The 20,360-nt window shown below is 43.0% G+C and overlaps 1 protein-coding gene across 1 annotated transcript in view; it reads left to right on the top strand.

Moving 5' to 3' along the window:
• Positions 1-20,316, top strand: part of etfbkmt (electron transfer flavoprotein subunit beta lysine methyltransferase) — a 30,108-nt gene extending 9,792 nt beyond the window's left edge. Inside the window, exons 2-3 of the mRNA XM_080190661.1 lie at positions 7,197-7,327; positions 19,796-20,316. Coding sequence (XP_080046787.1) covers positions 7,197-7,327; positions 19,796-20,139 — 475 coding nt within the window. The 3' untranslated portion in view covers positions 20,140-20,316. The remainder of the gene's footprint in view (positions 1-7,196; positions 7,328-19,795) is intronic.
• The last annotated feature ends 44 nt before the right edge of the window (positions 20,317-20,360 follow it).

The raw sequence follows: 20,360 nt of genomic DNA, 5'->3' as shown, positions 1-20,360 counted from the left end.
CATTCATAGAGAAGGAAACAAGAGAGTACAGAATGTAGTGTTACTGTCATAGCTAGGGTGTAGAGAAAGATTAACTTAATGTAAGGTAAGTCCATTCAAAAGTCTGATGGCAGCAGGGAAGAAGCTGTTCTTGAATCAGTTGGTATGTGACCTCACACTTTTGTATGTTTTTCCCGATGGAAGAGAGAATGCCCGGGATGCGTGGTGTCCTCAATTATGCTGTCTGCCTCGCTGAGGCAGTGGGAAGTGTAGACAGAGTTGATGGATGGGAGGCTGATTTGCGTGATGGATTGGGCTATGTTCACGACCTTTTGTAGTTCCTTGCGATCTTGGACAGAGCAGGAGCCGTACTAAGCTGTGATACAACCAGAAAGAATGCTTTCTGTGGTGCATCTGTAAAAGTTGGTGAGAGTCATAGCTGACATGCCAAATTTTCTTAGCCTTCTGAGAAAGTAGAGGCATTGGTGGGCTTTCTTAACCGTAGTGTCGGCATGGAGGGACCAGGACAGGTTGTTGGTGATCTGGACACCAAAAACTTGAAGCTCTCGACCCTTTCTACTTCATCCCTGTTGATGTAGACAGCAGAATGTTCTCTACACTTCCTGATTCCTTCGTTTTGTTGACATTGAGGGAGAGATTATTGTCGCCGCAGCAGTTCACCAGATTCTCTATCTCATTGCTGTACTCTGTCTCGTCATTTTTTGAGATCTGACGCACTACAGTGGCGTTGTCAGCAAACTTGAAAATCAAATTGGAGGGGAATTTGGCCACACAGTCATAGATGTATAAGGAGTATGGTAGGGGGCTGAGAACACAGCCTTGTGGGGCACTGGTGTTGAGGATGATCGTGGAGGTAGTGTTGTTGCCTATCCTTACTAATTGTGGTCTATGAGTAGGAAGTTCAAGATACAGTCACAGTGGGAGGTGCTGAGACCCAGTCCAGAGAGTTTGGAGATAAGTTTTGTGGGAATAATAGTGTTGAAGGCTGAGCTGTAGTCAATAAATAGGAGTCTGATATAGATGTCCTCGTTATCTAGGTGTTCCAGAGTTGAGTGCAGGGCCAGGGAGATGGTGTTTGCTGTGGACCTGTTGCGGCAATAGGCAAACTATAGTGGATCCAGGCACTCTGGGAGGCTGGAATTAATTTGTGCCATAACTAGCCTTTTGAAGCACTTCGTAATGATGGATGGTCGATAGTCATAAAGGCATGCTGTTTGGTTTTGCTTAGGTACCGGCATGGTGGTCGTCCTCGTGAAGCAAAAAGGGATCTCATATTGTTGTAAAGAGAGGTTGAATATGTCTCTGAATGCCCCCGCCAGCTGATCCACACAGGATCTGAGTGCTCTACCGGGTACCCCATTTGGGCCAGTCGCTTTCCGTGGGTTAAAAATACAATATAAAATCACAGGTGCAATCCTGGGAGTATATGTACATGAATTATTGAATGTAACAGGGCAATGCAAAAGTGGTTAAAAGGTATAGGGGGTCTGGGCTTTATAAATAGAGGCATAGAGTATAAAAGCAATTAAGTTAGAATTAACCTTAATAAAAAAGTGGTTTGGTCTCAGCTGCAGCATTATATTCAACTCTAACCCTGAACTTTACGAAGGGAGGTCTTGTTGCACAGTGGGTAGAGGCTCTGCATCTGAGCCAGAAGCTCTGGGTTCGCATCCCATCCCAGGACCTGGTGGTCAAGAGTAGTGTGTTCATAATGCAGCCAGACAGGTTGAATGTCAACCTGCAAAATCCTTCCAAACATACCAAAGGCAAGCAGTAAGAGTGGCAGAGACTTTTGGTGAGCTACGGTCAGTGTGGTATGGTGCCCCTCAAGCTATAATCCTCTGGCAACTGATCTGTTTCAGATCAGTCATGATCTTATTGAATGGCAGAGCAGATTTGATGGGCTGAATGGCCTACTTCTGTTTCTACATCTTAGGATCCAGGTAAAACTTGCTATGGAATCATATGAAAGTGAGCCTTGTGTACCACTAGGTGTGGGAAGAGAATCAACAGCAACTTCAGGAAGGACGTGAAGGCTTTAGGGGGGTACAAACAGGATTTACAAAAATGGTTCAAGGAATGGGGAACTTTTATATATTTGGAGAAGCTGGGATTCTTCTCCATTCAAAACCATGAGGGGTCTGGACAGCGAAGGTACAGAGAAATTGCAGGAAGCGTTGAGAATCAGAGGACACCAAAGGTCAATGGTGAGATGAGGAAAACTATTCTGAGTGCTCTGGACTGTACTTTCTGGGAGTGTGGTGGAGACAGATTCAATTGGAACTTTCAAATGGAGTTGGATAAGCACCTGTAGAGAACCAATTTTCAAGGCTACAGAGAAAGTGAGGAGTGCGGGTACTAGTTGTGTTGCTCATGAAGAGGCCATCATGAGCACGATGGGATGATTAGCCTCCTCCCATGCTGCAGCCATTCTATGATTATACCCTCAGGCCTATCTGCTTAACACAAGAAGCTGTGTATTCATGATGACTGCACAATTTAATGCATTCGTAAAGGTGCGGAAAGACTGAAGCTGATAACATCCACTGAGGTTAACTTATCTCCTTCTGCCTTGGCACTGAGTTTGTTTAAATATCAAGTTTGGAGGCCACTTTAAAAAGCAGCTGAAGCAAGTTTGACAATTAGACGCTGAATATTGGAATTAGTAAGTAATTTATAAAGTCCTGAATTCATACCTTTGCATGAATTCTTCAATGTGTTTGATGTATTTATACAGAATAGAAAGAAATTGCACTTGAAACAACTTACTTTAAAGCTGCAAAGTACTTTCTCTCCAACACCCCACAACCTTGGCAGGACAATGACAGCTGGAGCCTGGAAACATTATAATCTCATGGTTCCCTTCCAACACACATCACCCTGACTCAGACAAATACATACTTATCATTCTCACTGGGTTAAAATTCTGACATTCTCTAACACCATATTTGGAGCATTTTCACCATAAAGACAGTGGTGACTGAAGAAATTTCACCACCACTTTCTGAAGAACAGAAAGGGATGGCCAATAAATGCTGGCCTTGTCAGCGATTCCCTTAACCTGAGAATTTAAAAAATAATATACTTAATTTCCCACCTAGCATTCTTACTCTTGCACAATATGGAGTTCTACTGTTAGCTGTAACCACCAGTATTTCACCTTGGTGTTATATAGTTCAAAATGTTCTCTCCACACACATTCCAGAAATGTGGACCTTGTAGTTTTACTTCTTCATGTTTTTCAGTTCAGAATATTTATCTTTCATCTAGCATACTGTTTGTATCTCCCTTATATGTTACACTTACTACCTGTGAGATTTTATTGATAATATTCCATGATTTTGGAAAACAGCATTTTTGAGCAATGCAGTGGGAGATCTGTTGATACAAAGATACATTCCAAGTATGCAGCATTCTTGGCGGGAGACTAGCGACCTGTTCTGGAAATTACTAGCAATGGAAATGGACCAAAGTGTGCCATCAGAAGAGCATTCTGCTTTATTGAAACACCAGACAAAAACATTTGCTCAGTAGTAGAATTGGTATTTTTTTATTTATACATGAGATATGGATATCACTGGCTGGGTTAGCATTTATTGCTCTTGAACAAAATGGTTTGCTTGACCATTTCAGAGGGCAGTTAAGAATCAACCATGTTGCAGATTTAGAGTCACATGTAGGTCAGCAGATTTCTTTCCCCAGATAGGTTTTTACAACAATCTTTCATCAGGCTTTTAATTCTAGATTTTATTGGATTCAAATTTCACTATCTGCCATGGTGAGATTTGAACCTGGATCCCCAGACCATTACCCTAGATCTCTGGATTACTAGGCCTGTGACAATACCACTATACCACTGCCGTCTCCTTACATAGGGCAATAGATTGCAAAATAAACATGCCTGAAACACTCTGCTCCTTGAGAATAACATTTATTTAATCACTTAGCATTGATACCTCTCTACGTATTTTCAAAACTTACCTTTCAGACTGCCTTTAGTGCCCCCTTGAAACTCAGCCATTTCCTTTTCAACTTGTCCTTCTAATGTTTGTGAGTGGATCCATTTATGTCAAGAACACTTTATAAAACGTAAGTAAAAATTGCAATATGAAAATGATGGAAGATTTAGACATTTATTACACCTTTCATGACCATGGGATATTCCAAAGCAATACTTTTAAGGTAAAACCACTTTGAAACTCCTACGTGAAAATAATTAAATATTCATCTGTTTTGAGTTAATTGAGAATGAAAGATTTGTATTTCTTTGGCAGCTTTTACAACCATGCTCCAAAGCACTTTTATAGCCAATGAAATATCTTTGAAGTGTAGTCACTGTTGTAATGAAGGAAACAGAGCAGTCAATTTGCATAAAACACACAAGCAGGAATATGACAATGAGCAGATAATCTGTTTTTGTGATGTTGATTGAGGAATAAATGTTGGTCAGGACATTGGGGATAACTCCCTACACTTCTTTGAAATAGTGCCGTGGAGTCTGTTACTTCCAGCTGAGAGACCATCTGGGCGTTGGTCTAACATCACAGCTGAGACATAGCACCTCCACCAGTGCAGCACTCCCTTGGCACTGCACTGGAATGACAGCCTTGAATTTAGGCCCAGATTCTGGAGTGGGCTTGAACCTACAACCTTCTTGACTCGGATGAGAGTTCTGCTAAGGGTGATACGCAGAATAAATATTGAATTGGACACTGAAAGAACTCTTCTGGTCCTCTTAGAATAGTAAGAAGTCTCACAACCAGGTTAAAATCCAACAGGTTTATTTAGAATCATGAGCTATCTGAGTGCTGCTGCTTCATCAGGTGAGTCACAATAAACCTATTGGACTTTAACCTGGTGTTGTGAGACTTCTTACCGTGCCCACCCCAATCCAACACCAGCGTCTCCACATTGCCTCTTAGAATGGTGTTGTGTTAACCCCCACGAGGTCGATGGGGAATCATCGATTGATCTCCCTGTGGGGTCATTGAGTACGAGTTCCCCTGGCAACAGGTAGTGACCTGCCCAGCTGGAACTCATTTTTATGAAGCAGGCCCCGGATTGGGTCTGCTGAACCGTAGTCCACCGTGTGTGTACACCATGGGAGTGTTTTTACTTTGCATCCTGTAATAAACTATGTTCCTTTCCAGCTGGGCTTCCCGAGTTATTACAGGTGTCAAGGGATTTTTTTTTAAATGTTCCCTGAGAGGCCTGATAGGGTTTCAGTTTAATGCTGTTCCAAGTGAGGACCCCATCAGGGTCAGATACTCTCTAGATTGTCAGCATGGATTTTGACTTCAAGTCTCAAAAAGAAGGCTTGAATCCACAACTTTCTCATTCAGAGGTGGGAGTACTGCCACTTAGCCAAGGTTACACATTGTCACATATTGTTGGGAACACCATATCTTAAAAAAATCTATATTTTCCTTTTGAAATATGGAAGGATACAGTATTATTTGGACATTCGGGTGTGAACTTTTAGGATAGCGGGGGACTCGATTCCCCCCTCCCCAACCTCCAAACAAACTGGTGAGTCTGGTGAAGAACACAGCTCCACCCATTCCAACAGGCCTGCTGCCATTTCACGCTGTGGGCAGGACTACCATCGTCGCTTGGACAGAAGTCCCACCTTGGAGAACTGCCAGCTAACTAGCTTGGCTGATATTTCTCCAGTCCATCCAGGCATAGCACTGAAGTTGACTGGAAGAGGCATCGTAGAAACATGCCTGGACCTAAGTGTTGAGGTATTGGAGGCCAGGTATGTGACAGGGTTCTCAGGGAGGGTGGGTAAGGAACTCCTGGGTGGTTCATGAGGGGGGCATAGGTGGATAGGTTGGGGGGTGGGAAGGAGGGCTGGTGGTGCTGGGTTCCTGAGGGGAGGGTGCCCCAGTCACAAGGGAGCTTCTGATGGAGGTGCCTCCTAACCTTTGCACCTATAATTCAGGATTTAAATATTTTCTATTTCCCTTTTTCATCTCTGTGGCGCCCTCTAGCTTAGAAATTGAGGCAGGGTGGGTAAAGGCCCTTAAGTGGCCACTTTGGGCCTTAACTGGGACAAGGGCAGGCTTCCTGTCTGAGGCCCTGCCTACCCCACCATAAAATCACCAGGTTGGAGCAGGCAGAATCATGGAGGCAATCCCATTCATGCATTTCACTCTCCACCCCCTGCCTCAAAACCTGCCAGTGGAGCATTAAATTCAGGCCTTTACTTCTTGCCAAACTTATTTCTTCCTTGCCATGTCAGAAATTCCATGTGTGGTGATTAACCTGTAGCCAGAGAATCCTCATCTGAGTGTAACTTGTCTGTTTTTGGAAATGTGCAAAGTTGAGACAAAAATCCAGCTCTATAATATATCCATATATTCCTCCATGCCGAAAACTCCATTGGTGAGAACCACCAGACATCTACTGGAACCAGTGACCCATCTTAACATGAGGCAATTCCAGATCAACAGCATCAAAACCCTGCAAACTTTATCCTTCATTTTATAAAGCCTGCGATCTAAAGCCGATGTCTGCAGAGACCTATCTTTGTTTGTTGTTGTGTGTGCACACACATGCTAGGATTTTGTTTCAAGAAAAGATAGATACTTACACTTCCAGATTTCAATTGTGTATGAACTGGTTCTTGCAGCTAGTTAAAAATAAGTTTAGGTTTATAATAAATCATGCTGAGTTTATTGAAAAGCCTGGTTCAAGTCCCTTTTCTTGAGTATAACAGTAGCAAAGGTAAACACCTGGCCAATTTGGCGAGTGAATGAAAGTTTTAAATTAATGGTGTGCCTGTGAAGTAGTGGTGCCACATAAACCGCACACTCCTTCCATCCCAGTCATAACAATGTGAATACTTTATCAGTGGTCAGTGCATTTTGGGCATTAGTGATCCTGGACTACAGAGGAGGAAGTAAGAGCCTTCGCTCTTGATCCTTTGTTAGTCACCCAGTATCAAGTGTTGACATTGGATGAGGAAAGGATCAAGCTCGATTGAATAGCCTATCATTGCTCATGGACATTAGGAATTGGAGGAAAAGGTCTCTTAGAGCCAGTGGCAGCTATGCCAGATATTCCCAAGAATAAATACACCATCGAAAAATGTAAGTTGGTAATGAGGGAAAATTCTCTTGTGATGACACGATGATGCAGAGACACTAGGAGCCCAAGAGTCCTAACTCACATGTTCTAAACATTGTTCTTAGATATCTTCTGGATAATCCTGCAGTCACAAAGGCAAAGAAGGTGTTGGACTTAGGAAGTGGCTGTGGTGCCTCTGCCATTGCAGCTTCTATGAGCAGAGCGACACACGTCCTTGCCAATGACATTGACCCAGGTAAGCAGGAAGGAACTGAAAAATAAAGCTGACATGTAATTGTGTGTGTAGAATCATAAAAACCCTACAGTGCAGAAGGAAGCCATTCGACTCATCGAGCCTGCACCGGCAACAATCCCACCTGGGCTCTATCCCCATAACCCCACATATTTACCCCACTAATTCCTCTAACCTACACATCCAGGGACACTACAGGGCAATTTAGGATGGCCAGTGCACCTAACCTGCACACCTTTGGACTGCGGGAGGAAATTGGAGCACCTGGAGGAAACCCATGCACACATGGAGAGAACATGCAAACTCCACACAGATGGTGACCCAAGCAAGGATTTGAACCCAGGCCCCTGGAGCTATGAGATAGCAGCAGTGTTAACCATTGTGCCACCATGCCGTAGCCAGAACTAAATCTGATGTACAATGTGTAGAAAGCCTTGGGTCCAATTTCCGATGCTTGATCGGTTGGAACTATCAAAATTGTGATTGATAGATTTTTGTTCCTCGAGGATACATACGAATTAGGAGCAGGAGTAGACCACTCGGCCCCTTGAACTGTTCCACCATTCAGTAAGATCATATCTATCAAGGCAATGAAAGGATTTGGAGAAGATTTGGGTAAATTGAACTGAGGTACAGATCAGCTGTGAATGAATTGGAAAGCAGAACATGCTTGAGAAGCTGAACTCCAGTACCTATATTCCTAAAAATTGTGAGGTGGCCTTGCAAATGGCAACTGCTCTCCACTTCAGTATCCCCCAGTCAAATCTTTGCATGTGTACCTCATTGCTGAATGTTGGCACAAAGTTTCAGCAAGTCAGGCATCAGCTTTGAGCCTGATTCTACCCGCTGGTCAGTAGTCCAGTAATAGGGACCAGGGTGATATATTTTAATCCCCTTTGCAGAGCTCATGAAGTGGATAATTGCAGCACCTGAATTGCTGTCACATTTGAAGGCAGTTAACTTAATAAGGATCGGAAATTGAACCCGAGGTCCCAGTGCTCAGCACTGCACGAGAAAATGCATTTAATTAGTGCGGAAAGCTTTCATAATTACAGCATTAAAGCAAACGTAAATATACGGTTCTTTCTCTTAGCCTCGCAAAACAAAGTAAACGTGGGTGATAGGCAGTCATTAGAAATAAAACAATTTCCTATTAATGGCAGCATGAGGTATATGAAAGTACAGGTAGAGCCTGAGTTCTATTCAGTGTGAGGCAAGCTGGTATGAGGCCATTTGGGAACTGTAGGAACTTGAAAGAGAAAAAAAAATGACAATTACATTCTTGGCAGGAAACCAGAACAATTTTCACATAACTTACATTCTTAATGCAGAAGCAGAATAAGTCTCTGTGCTTTCATTCAATGAGTGACTGCAGCGTTCCTGTGATGTTTGGTACAGTAGCTGTTCTGTGTTTTTGAATTATCCGGACCAGATATGTAGGAATGATAAGGAATTTTAATGTTGTCCGGTATTTGCCACAAGCACTGTCATCTTGCTTTCTCATCAATAATTGATAATTCCCCTCTGAAATAGCACTAGCTTCTCTAAGCCTTAAACTAATTGAGTTTTTTTACAAGCAGTATGATGGATGTGTTTTGTTGTTCCTATGATCATATCCCATTCTATCCTATTATGCAGGTCCACACCATACCCAGCTGACCGCTGGAACAGTTAGGTAAATAGCTCTGTTCCTCATTATCACCCTCTACTGCTCTGAACCTCTTTTAACTCCCACTGACATTGCCAATGAACATTTACTATCTGTGATGACATACAGGAGGTGGAAAGGACCCTTTGGTATCTTACTCAACCGAACTTTGGTCAATGTTGTCCTTCATAATTGAGGAAGATATTGATACCACGGCTACCCCAATACCCTGCTCCCTGTAAGGACTCCATCCCATTCTCCCAATTTCTCCAGCTCTGTCACATCTGTTCTAGTGATACCACTTTTGAAAAATGTATTTCTGACATGTCTGCTTATTCCCTTAACTGAGGTTTGAATAGGTTGACCTACTTCTTGCACATCTGCTCTCACCCCTTCCGCTCCTTCCCAAAACTATGATAGAGTCTCCCTTGTCCTCACTTTTCACCCACCAGCCTCTGCATTCAGAGCATCATCCTTTGTCATTTCCTGCCAACTCCAGCATGACACTACCATGAATCACATCTTCCCCTCACCCCCTGCCCACTGTTAGCATTCCACAGGGAATACTCCCTCTGTGACACCCAGATCTACTCCTCCATCACTCCCCATCCCCTTCCCACAGCACCTTCCCTTGCAGTCGTAGACAGTGTAACACCTTGACAAAATACCGCATGGTAGGTTGTTGCATAAAGTTTAATCTCACGGGATCCAGGGTGAGGTATCTAAATGGGTACAAAATTGGCATCTTGACAGAAGCCAGAGTGTGGTTGTAGAGAGTTGTTTTTCAAACTGGAGGCCTATGGCCAGCGGTGTGCCTCAGGGATCAGTGCTGGGCCCGCTGTTATTTGTCATTTTTATATTAATGATTTGGATGAGAATATAGGAGGCATGGTTAGTAAGTTTGCAGATGACAACAAGATTGGTGGCATAATGGACAGTGAAAAAGGTTATCTCCATTTGCACAGGATCTTGATCAGTTGGGCCAGTGGGCTGACGAATGGCAGATGGAGTTTAATTTAGACAAATGCAAGGTGATGCATTTTGGTAGATCGAACCAGGGCAGGACTTCCTCAGTTAATGGTAGGGCGTTGGGGAGAGTTACAGAACAAAGTGATCTAGGGGCACATGTTCATAGCTTCTTGAAAGTGGAGTCACAGGTGGACAGAGTGGTGAAGAAGGCATTCAGCATGCTTGGTTTCACTGGTCAGAACATTGAATACAGGAGTTCGGACATCTTGTTGAAGTTGTACAAGACATTGGTAATGTCACAGTTGGAATACTGTGTACAATTCTGGTCACCCAATAATAGAAAGGATATTATTAAATTAGAAAGAGTGCAGAAAAGATTTACTAGGATGCTATTGGGACTTGATGGATTCAGTTATAAGGAGAGGCTAAATAGACTGGGACTTTTTCCTCTGGAGCATATGAGGCTGAGGGGTGACCTTAGAGGTCCGTAAAATAATGAGGGGCATAGACAAGGTAGATAGTCAATATCTTTTCCCAAAGGTAGGGGAGTCTAAAACTAGAGGGCACAGGTTTAAGGTGAGAGGGGAAAGATACAAAAGTGTCCAGAGGGGCAATTTTTTCACACAGAGGGTGGTGAGTGTCTGGAACAAGCTGCCAGAGGTAGTAGTAGAGGTGGGTACAATTTTCTCTTTTAAAAAGCATTTAGATAGTTACATGGGTACGATGGGTATAGAGGGATATGGGCCAAATGCAGGCAATTGGGATTAGCTTAGAGGTTTAAAAAAAGGGCAGCATGGACAAGTTGGGCCAAAGGGCCTGTTTCCATGCTGTAAACCTCTACGACCTGCCCCTTTACCTCCTCCTGCCTCACCTTTAAGGCCCCTTTTAGGTAAGTAATGTTTCACTTGCACTCCCTCCAATTTGGTCCACTGTACTTGCTGCTCCCAATGTGATCTCTATATTGGGGAGAGTAAATGCAGACTGGATGACTGCTTTGTGGAACATCTTCACTTGGTCCACAGGTATGACCACAACCTTCCTGTTGGGTGCCATTTTAACTCAGCACCTTGCTCTCATGTCTGTCCTTGGCTTGCTGCAATGGTCCAGTGAAGCCTGGCAGAAGCTGGAGGAGCAACACCTCATCTTCCAATTGGGCACACTCCAACCTTCAGACTCAACATGAGTCCAACAACTTTAGATTTTGATCTTTTTGCTCCATTTTAACCCCCTCTCTTTTAAAAAACATTCCAGGCATGTATTGCCTCAATGCACGCTCTCCCCTCCCCCTCCTCCTCCCACATCAGGACTTCTGTTTAAAGTTGTGACTATTTGTTACAGTTTCTACATTTTCCCTCCTTTCAGTTCTGACAAAGAGAAACATTAACTCCTGTTTCTTTTCTGATACTGTCAGACTTGCTGAGCTCTTCCAGTGTTCTCTACTCTTGTTTCAGATTCCAGCCTCCGCAGTATTTTGCTTATTTTAAGAAATTGATGATCCTATTGAACTAATATGAACGGAAACTGACTGCAAGCAAGAGTAACTCAGGGTTTAAAAGCCATTAATCCCAGAGCACAATGTTAAATCAAAGGTGGTTAGGTTATGCTCACACGATTGCATCTATTAGAATTATTATAGTGCAGAAGGAGGCTATTTGGCCCATCGAGTCTGCACAGACCACAATCCCATCCAGGTCCTATTCCCGCAACCCCACACATCTACCCTACTCATCCCCCTGACATTAAGGGGTAATTTAGCATAGCCAGTCACTCTAACCTGCACATCTTTGGGCTGTGGGAGGAAACCAGGGCACACGGAGGAAACCTATGCAGATATGGGGAGAATGTGCAAACTCCACACAGTCATCTGAGGCCGAAATTGAACCCGGGTCCTTGGCGCTGTGAGGTAGCAGTGTTACCACCATGCTGCCATTAGGACATGTGCACAACAATAGCCATCCAGTGTGTGGGTGTTCCACTGCCTGGAAGCTCAGTTACTTCAGGATTAAGTGCAAAAATTGGAAGCCTTGCCCACAGTTTTCTTCTAATATTTTCAATCTATCTCATCTGATTGACTCCAGTTTTTATAACGTGTTTCTGGACTGCTCTTTTTCTTCAGCTGATAGAGATCCTTGTCGAGTAGACGATGAAAGACATGTACATAAAGAAGCACTTAAACCTTCTCAGTCTCTCGAGCTTATCCATCCACCCTATTTCCAGGCTTTTCACTTTGATTACTGTGCCCAGAAGTTTCTTACTCTTGTTCTTCTGTCACCCCTATTTCCTGTCATCCCTATTTCCAGCTGATCTACTATTGCCATTTTCCTCTACAACAGTATCAAATGTGACGCCTGTTGATTTACCTCTTTCCACACAATTGTCCAGGGCCCCGGACAATCCAGCCGAGAGAGACTAGAATGGATTGTCATCACTGCTCACTGTGTCATGTACTGAGTGAGGATTTAGTAATGTTGTTCTTGACACTTCAATCAGTCCACATGTATGTTCCTGACCTCCCTGTTTAATTCTATCTCCCATTCCTAATCTAGCCTTTCTGCATTTAGAACTATAGAATCTCTACAGTGCAGAAGGAGGCCATTCAGCCCATTGAGCCTACATCAGAAACAATCCCTCCCAGTCCCTATCCGTGTATTTACCTTATGAACCTCCCTGACACAAGGGAGCAATTTAGCCTGGCCAGTCAATCTAACCTGCACATCTTTGGACTGTAGGAGGAAACCAGAGCACCCGGAAGAAACCGAAACAGACACAGGAAGAATGTGCAAACTCCACACAGATAGTCATCCAAGCTGGGAATCTAACCCGGGTCCCTGGCGCTTTGAGGCAGCAGTGCTAACCACATGTGCACCATGTCTCCCAAAAGTTCAACGCAGTCTTCAGAATCAGCTTCTTAACTTTTCTCCTGGGCATTCTGTTGTCTTCTGATTTTTAGATTGATTTTAGCAACTTTAGACCTTAGCTACCTCTCCCTTTTATGAGGAAAGTTTCTCGGAGTGTTGGAGATGTATGTGACAATCCTGTCAGCTTCTAGAAAGAGTAAGGGAGGTATAGTGACATTTTAGAGTATGCACCATTTTGCAGAACAGTTTCCTTTGTGTGTGTTGACAGACCTGTCATGTGTTTCTGGCTTTTTTTTATAATTCAGAATTCTACCATGTTATTTTCTCCTTAGTTCTACTTTTTCTGTTTCCTTACCTCCATTCTGAAACATTTATTTTATGTCCTGCTGTTAGATTTTTGAATACCTTTCTCAATTACTTTGAACGCCCTTGCCCCAATGATGATGCACGCCTGTCACTCACAGGTCTCACTTCCTTTTTTTCAAAATACCTCTATGTTATTCTGTTTCCCCTGGCTTTTGTCCCAGTACAACCTCAGCCCCTCTCCCACAGGGCCACCTGTCACTTATTTTTCATTTATTTTTTGCTCGCACTGAGCTTTGACCTTTGTTCTCCTAGTAACATGTTCCGCTATCTTCCCTTAATGCTATTATTAGCACATTGTTGTTCCTTACAATGGCACAATTAACACCACTTTTGTCTTAAGTCCATAACATTTATGTCAATCACTCCTTAGCTCTGACCTATCACTGACCATGATGTGGAGATGCTGGCGTTGGACTGGGGTAAACACAGTACGAAGTCTCACAACACCAGGTTAAAGTCCAATCAGTTTATTTGATAGTAAACCCTCAAGCTTTCAGGGCTCTATCGCTGACCATCCATTCTGTCTCCCACCACCACCACCATCCCCCCTCACTGTATACTTTATTTCATTTCTATCCCTCTTCAATTCTGTAAAAGGATCATATGGACTCTTACGTGTTTAACTTCTTTTGGCTAAGATCAAGCATGAGACTAAGCCCAAGATCAGGTGCAATACCTTATCTTGTCAGCTTGGATCTTGTATGTCTCTCTTGTGGAGACCGTGAATTGGATTCAATTTGAATTTTTTTTTGGAGCATGTAAGGAAATGGATTAAGGGCTTGTCTTGTCCACTCTGCATGTTGACTTTGTAACTTTAAGAAAGGAATAAATATTCTTAAAAACTCTGTTTCTGTTGCCCCACAGATGCTGCCAGAGCTGCTGAGTTTATCCAGCGTTTTCTGTTTTCGTTTCACAAAACATTGTTGACTGGCCATTTAGCCCATTAGCACTGTAATAGGAGTTAGCTTTCTCGATTCATGTTTCCTGTCTTGCCCACCATCAAACTTTGAATTGCTGAATCTGATTAGACTTACCAATTTCTGTTCTCACGTCTTGAACTTCGGGGCAGGATTTTTTGCAGCCCCCCCCCCCCCCCCCGCCCCCGACACACTGCTGCGGCAGAGGTGGTTTGCCAAAGGTCGCTGGAGGAACCTTCGGTCCTGTTGATATCTACAGCCTTTTGTGTGGCTTGTCCATCCCTCTACCGGGGAACCCACCATGGGAAGAGTTGCCTTTGCCTGGACCGGAAGATCCCACCAGCGGGAAGGGCTGGAAAATTCAGCGCTAAGCATTGCTTGCGGTTTTTCTCTCTTTAGATGTTGTCTATTTTAAATGTTTTCTTCTTAATTGCAGTTTTACCATAAAGTATAATTGCACTGTAATCAAGAGACAATTCATTATCCTAGTGTTGTCGCTTGTCTATTCTTAAGCTCAATTTGTGCACAATTCTGCTCATTCTTTTGAGGCACTGTATTACCAAAAAATCAAAATTGAATAATTTACATTTTCTCTAAGTATTTCATTGGAAAAAAAGAGACACATGGCCGGAATTCTTCGACCTCGCTCAGAGCTGGGATTCTCCAGTCCCGTTGCAATGAATGGAATTTTGGCTGAGTGCCAAATTCTCCATTCTCGCTGGCGGTATTGATGGGGCAAACAAGATTGGAGAATCCCACCCATAGTTCAGTGTCAACATGCCTCAAAAACAAACATACCACTTGGAAGTAACTGCGAGAATCTTAGTTTATCTTACTGCCAATCATTTTAAAATAGCTAAAATGGAAGCTGCCTTTTTGTACCAAACACAGAATCAAGTTAACCTGCAAGAGTAGCCCAGGCTGCCTGATTAAAGAAACTGGTCAAGGTGCTAAATGATTTGTACATAATCAGAGCATTTGCAGTCATTCAGAAACCAGAAACTGAGAGCACAAAGCTCATCATTGGCTATGGGTGGCACAGTGATTAGCACTGCTGACCCACGGCACCAGAGGTCCGGGTTCAATTTCCAGCTTGGGTCACTGTCCATGCGGATTCTGCACGTTCTCCCCATGTCTGCATAGGTTTCCTCTGGGGCGCTCCGGTTTCCTCCCACAGTCCAATAGCTGTGCTGGTTAGATGCATTGGCCATATTAAATTCTCCCTCAGTGTACCTGAACAGGTGCAAGAATGTGGAGACTGGGATTCTTACAGTAACTTTATTGCAGTGTTAATGTAAAGCTACTCGTGTCACAGTAAATAAACGTTAAAACTTTAAACTCTACATGATAATTCTTATTGCTGTTTCTTTACTTATGGATGACTAATTTCTGATTTCTGATCCATGTACTGACCCATATTTCATGGATAATCGAATCTCTGAAATGTATTAAGATTCACTATGTCCACATATAACTTTGCATATGGTGGGTCTACAAAGGCACAAACAATTGGTATCCAGAAATTTCAAAAAATTAGATTAAATGAGAAATCCCTTCTGCCGCAATCTCAATTTTCTTATTTATAATTAATGTTGATTCATTCATTTGTGTCATTTGGCTTCCGTGTGTTAAGTAAATTGGATATAAGTCTAATCGTTTTGGCCTGAACCCATTGGTATATGAGACTTTCGACATGATCCACATCACAAAGTGTGGTTGAGGTGTACTTGTTAACTCTGGGCAGGCAAACTAATACATGGCACATGTATGGGCATATGTAATGCATCCAAGACTCTTTATGGAAACAGTATTTTCATGGTGAGAAATTGTCCAAGCTGTAATACTGGGAAGTAACTTTAATTGATCGAAGTGACTGTAGGCAGCTGGCTTCAAGCAAGCTGTTAAGTAACTGATAAATGCCAGCATTCACCAGTAATTGTGGGCACAAGTCAGGTCATGGATGATGGATGCCAACTGGCCCATCACAATAAAAAGGCTGCGCCAGTGGAAATCTGCCATTTAATGTTTAACTCGGCAGCAGAGGTTAAACCAATCACTCACAAAAATAATAGTTTAGGGTGAAAATAAATAAAAATGTCACTCCTCGTTCAGGCATAACAATAACCAGTGAAATGCAAATTGAACAGATTTGACTTTAAATTACAACATGTAACTCAGAGAAGTGGGCATCTTGCCATACATCAATTAAACAAAATATGCAATTTGTATTCAGCATAGAAACTGAGTTATTAATGATGGGACATTTTGCCTTCTGAAGAATGAAAGCTTTACGGTGAAATTTTTATTGAAGAATAGGAAAGTGTCAGATTGTGAGTGAAAACCGGTGTGTTTCTCCCCAGCGAAACCGGCCGGTTTTCTCTCCAGAAGTTCTCTTTGTCAAAAAGCAGAGGGGAGGGGCATGATTGATGCTGTCATGGAGCCTAAAGGTATTGGCAAGCTTGGCTCCATTGAGGTCTCCAATTGTAGTTAAGGATCCCCCTCCCCCATCATCTTGGAATCGAAGCATCAGAGCCCCCTTCCCTGCCATACCCTTCAATGCGGGCTTTCCCTCTTCCCCTGCAAACTGTCCACCATCGCTGCCTCCCATCTTCACATAATGGGAAGCCCTCAATCGGGTTCTTTAGAGGTCCCACCCTCTGAAGCCTGGCAGCTATGAGTGGCATGGTGCCAGGGGATGGTTCCAGGGCACTGTCCAGCTATTTCACACACACACACACACACACACACCACCCTCCCATCCCCCCAGGCTAAACTCACCTTCTTACCTCCGGTGTGGTCCTCACGACTTGGAAACCACTGTTGATTCCTGCTGGTGTGATATCATGGTGGCAGGGAGGGAACATACGGGGAACCTGGAAAATACATTGTAAAAACCATTTCTGCACATTTATATCTATTTAAATTGATAGAAATCAGGTTCACTTCCTCATTGGATGTTAAACTGATTACATCACTGGCAGAGGGTGGGGAAGATCTCATTCTGAAATCTCCCTGATGCAAATCCCCTTACAGCCCTCTTGTGACAGTTCCCAGCCATAGCAAGCGAGGTTCACGCCCACAGTAAATGGGCCTGGAAATTCCTGGCCTTAGTGAATCAGGAGATCAACCAAGGCATTGTTTGATGGCCAAACAATCGGCAAAAACCCGGTGAATAAGCAGAATGAAAAAGAAAAGGGGCAACCAAAGAACGAAGAACAACACAGCACGGGAAACAGGCCCTTCAGCCCAACAAGCCCGCGCCGCCATTTTAACATTATGAGTCCCCTCTCCACCCATGACACTTGTCGATGCTTATGGCATCCACATTGAGGGAAGACTAACTTAGGGACAATTTGTTACACTTATCAGCCTAAGAGCGCATCTTTGGGGTGGTTCTGATTAGAGAAGGGCATATAAAGTCACAGTGTGTGACTTTATTTAAGAGTGTGACTCTATATGCCCTTCTCTGATCAGAACCTTCCACACGCCTGATGAAGGAACACCGTTTCTGAAAACTTGTGAGATTACTATCAAATAAATTGGTTGGACTCTAACCTGGTGTTGTGAGACTTCTTACTGTGTTTTCCCCAGTCCAACGCCGGCATCTCTACAGCATAGATAGACGTAGTCCATGGTCACTCCCAGGTTGTTATAAAGAAAAAACAATTTTAGTACAAATACCAACAGTATATCAGCAGGCTGATTTGAGAACTTGTTCCAAGCTTTTGAATAGCAAATGAGTGGATTGGCTGCCAATTCAAATCAGCAGAAGAGTGAATCACTATTCAACTCTGCACCACACAGCACCTAACTCAAGCTCTGTTTAAAATCAAAATCAAATGACTACGCACCAGAACTCTGGTATTTTAAAGGCATAGCCATAACTGAATTGCAAGAAATTGGATTAAAATATCCCTTTGAGCAGGTGGTACCATGCTTTTTTGGCATTTTTTTATTAATGTAATTTTCCACTACCTCCCTTCTCAGCCATTATCAGAGAAAACAAATTTTTTTGAAACATAGCCAACATTTCTATCCATAACCCATACTGCAGCATTTTTCCTCTAGAGTAATAGAAATCTAGGACGCCTTTTCCTAAAAGGTAGCGAAAGCTGGGGCATTTGACATTTTCCAAACAGAGACTGATTGTTCTTGTTGGGTAAGGCTATCACAGGACAGAGGATAAAGACAAGTACAGTGAATGGAAATGAAGCTTAGATCATCCATGATCTGATTGAACAGCAGAACTAGCTTGATGGACAGAATGGCTCTTCACCATGTTGGAATCATAGAAACATTCAGCAAAGGAGGCTACCTTCAACCCATCATACTTGTGCTGCCCCTTTGAGGTCTCTCACCCCTGGGAACGTCTTGATAAATGCCCCCATGTGCTCTAAGACCTTTCTATCTTTCATGCCATGTGGTGTCCAGAATTGTCTCCAGTTTGCTAACTGAGGCCTAACTAGTGATGTTAAGTTCTAGCATGAGCTAGAACCATAGCATCCCTACAGTGCAGAAATAGGCCATTTGTCCCATCAAGCCTGCACTGACAACTCCACCCAGTCCCTAGACCCATAACCCTATGTATTTACCCTGCTAATCCACCTGACACTAAGGGGCAACTGAGCATGGCCAATCAGCCTTATATCTTTGGAGTGTGGGAGGAAACTGGTGCACTGGGAGGAAATTCACAGGGACAACGTACAAACTCCCCACAGTTTTTTTAAAGTTTATTTATTAATGTCACAAGTAGGCTTACATTAACACTGCAATGAAGTTACTGTGAAAATTCCCTAGTCACCACACTGTGGCATCTGTTCAGGTATACTGAGGGAGAATTTTAGTATGGCCAATGCACCTAACTAGCCCATCTTTGAACTGAGAGAGAAAATTGGAGCACCCAGAGGAAGTCCACGCAGACACAGGAGAACATGTAGACTCCATACAGACAGTGACCTGGGAATCAAACCCAAGTCCTTGGCATTGTGAGGCAGCAGTGCTAACCACTGTGCCACCATGCTTTTATATTTGTTTTTTTTGTTTATAAACCCAAGTATACCATTTGCTTTATATAACCACCTTTATCAACCTGCCCATCCACTTTTAAGGATGTGTGTATAGCTCTCTTTGATCATTTATGCGTTTCATAATTGTATTATTTCTAATATACTGCCACTCCATTGTAATTCTGCCAAAATGCGTTATTTAACATTTCTCTGACTTGGGCACCATCTGCTATGCTTCTGCCCATTTCAGCATCCTAAAGCCTATAACTATCCTTAACACTTTGCTTCTCCCTGCACCCATCTAGGTTGTTTTTGAAAGCTTCCAAGACTCAAAACTGATCTTTTGAATATTTTTAAAGGCAGAGGTGGATAGATGTTGCTCAGCAAGGAGCAGGGGGGGGGAGGGTGAAATGGCCTAGTGCTCCTTGTTCGTAATTATAGTTTACAAGTAAAGACAAGTTTTAGAGTAGCACATAAGCCAAATAAAATTAAAACAAGAAAGGCTGCAATTGAGAGTGAGCTTAGAGGCTGGTGAGGAATCAGTGAGATGATGGCCTTTTTCTTGTGTTCCATACAGAAGAATGAGAAAATATTCAAAGAGCTGTCACAGATATGGGGACACATTCAAAACTGGGATAGATTTGGGCTTCATAGGAAGTGTATTTTAGTGGCTTGATTGAACTTGTTTTATTTCACTCTCCTACCAGTTGCAGCAGTCTCCATAGAAATGAACTGTGAACTTAACAAAATACCCCCCCTACCAGTGGTGACGGCAAGTTTAATTGGAAAAATGGAAGAAAAATGGGATGTGATTCTTTTAGGCGACATGTTCTATGATGCAGAACTTGCTGCTGATCTTCACCGTTGGCTGACAGAATACAAGAGGTTTCATGGCTCAGAGATTCTGATTGGCGATCCTGGAAGAGCAGAGTTCACAAGTTACACTGCGCTGAATGGACTGCAGAAGGTTAAAGAGTATGAGCTCACTGAGATTACCAAAAAGGAGAATTATGGATTGACTTCCAGCACTGTGTGGAGATTGTTGCCATAGAATAAAGCTGGGAAACTACTGGATAGGAGTGGGAACACTAGATGCCTTTAATCCGCCAAAGAACTGGGATCTTAAAATCTGTAACCTTTTGCCACAATCATGGCTTGCTTAAGTCGCAGTTAGGGCAGACCAGCTATGGTCTCTTTATTTTCTGATATCGCCCAGATTTACTGCAGTGGGATTTGAACCGCTCACCCAATACCATACCGACAACAACTGTA

Source organism: Carcharhinus amblyrhynchos, chromosome 6 (assembly GCF_965287045.1).
Source record: "Carcharhinus amblyrhynchos chromosome 6, sCarAmb.v2.hapA, whole genome shotgun sequence".
NCBI classification, from domain to species: domain Eukaryota; kingdom Metazoa; phylum Chordata; class Chondrichthyes; order Carcharhiniformes; family Carcharhinidae; genus Carcharhinus; species Carcharhinus amblyrhynchos.
The sequence above is the reverse complement of the archived record's forward strand: the minus strand, read 5'-3'. Positions and strand labels throughout refer to the sequence as shown.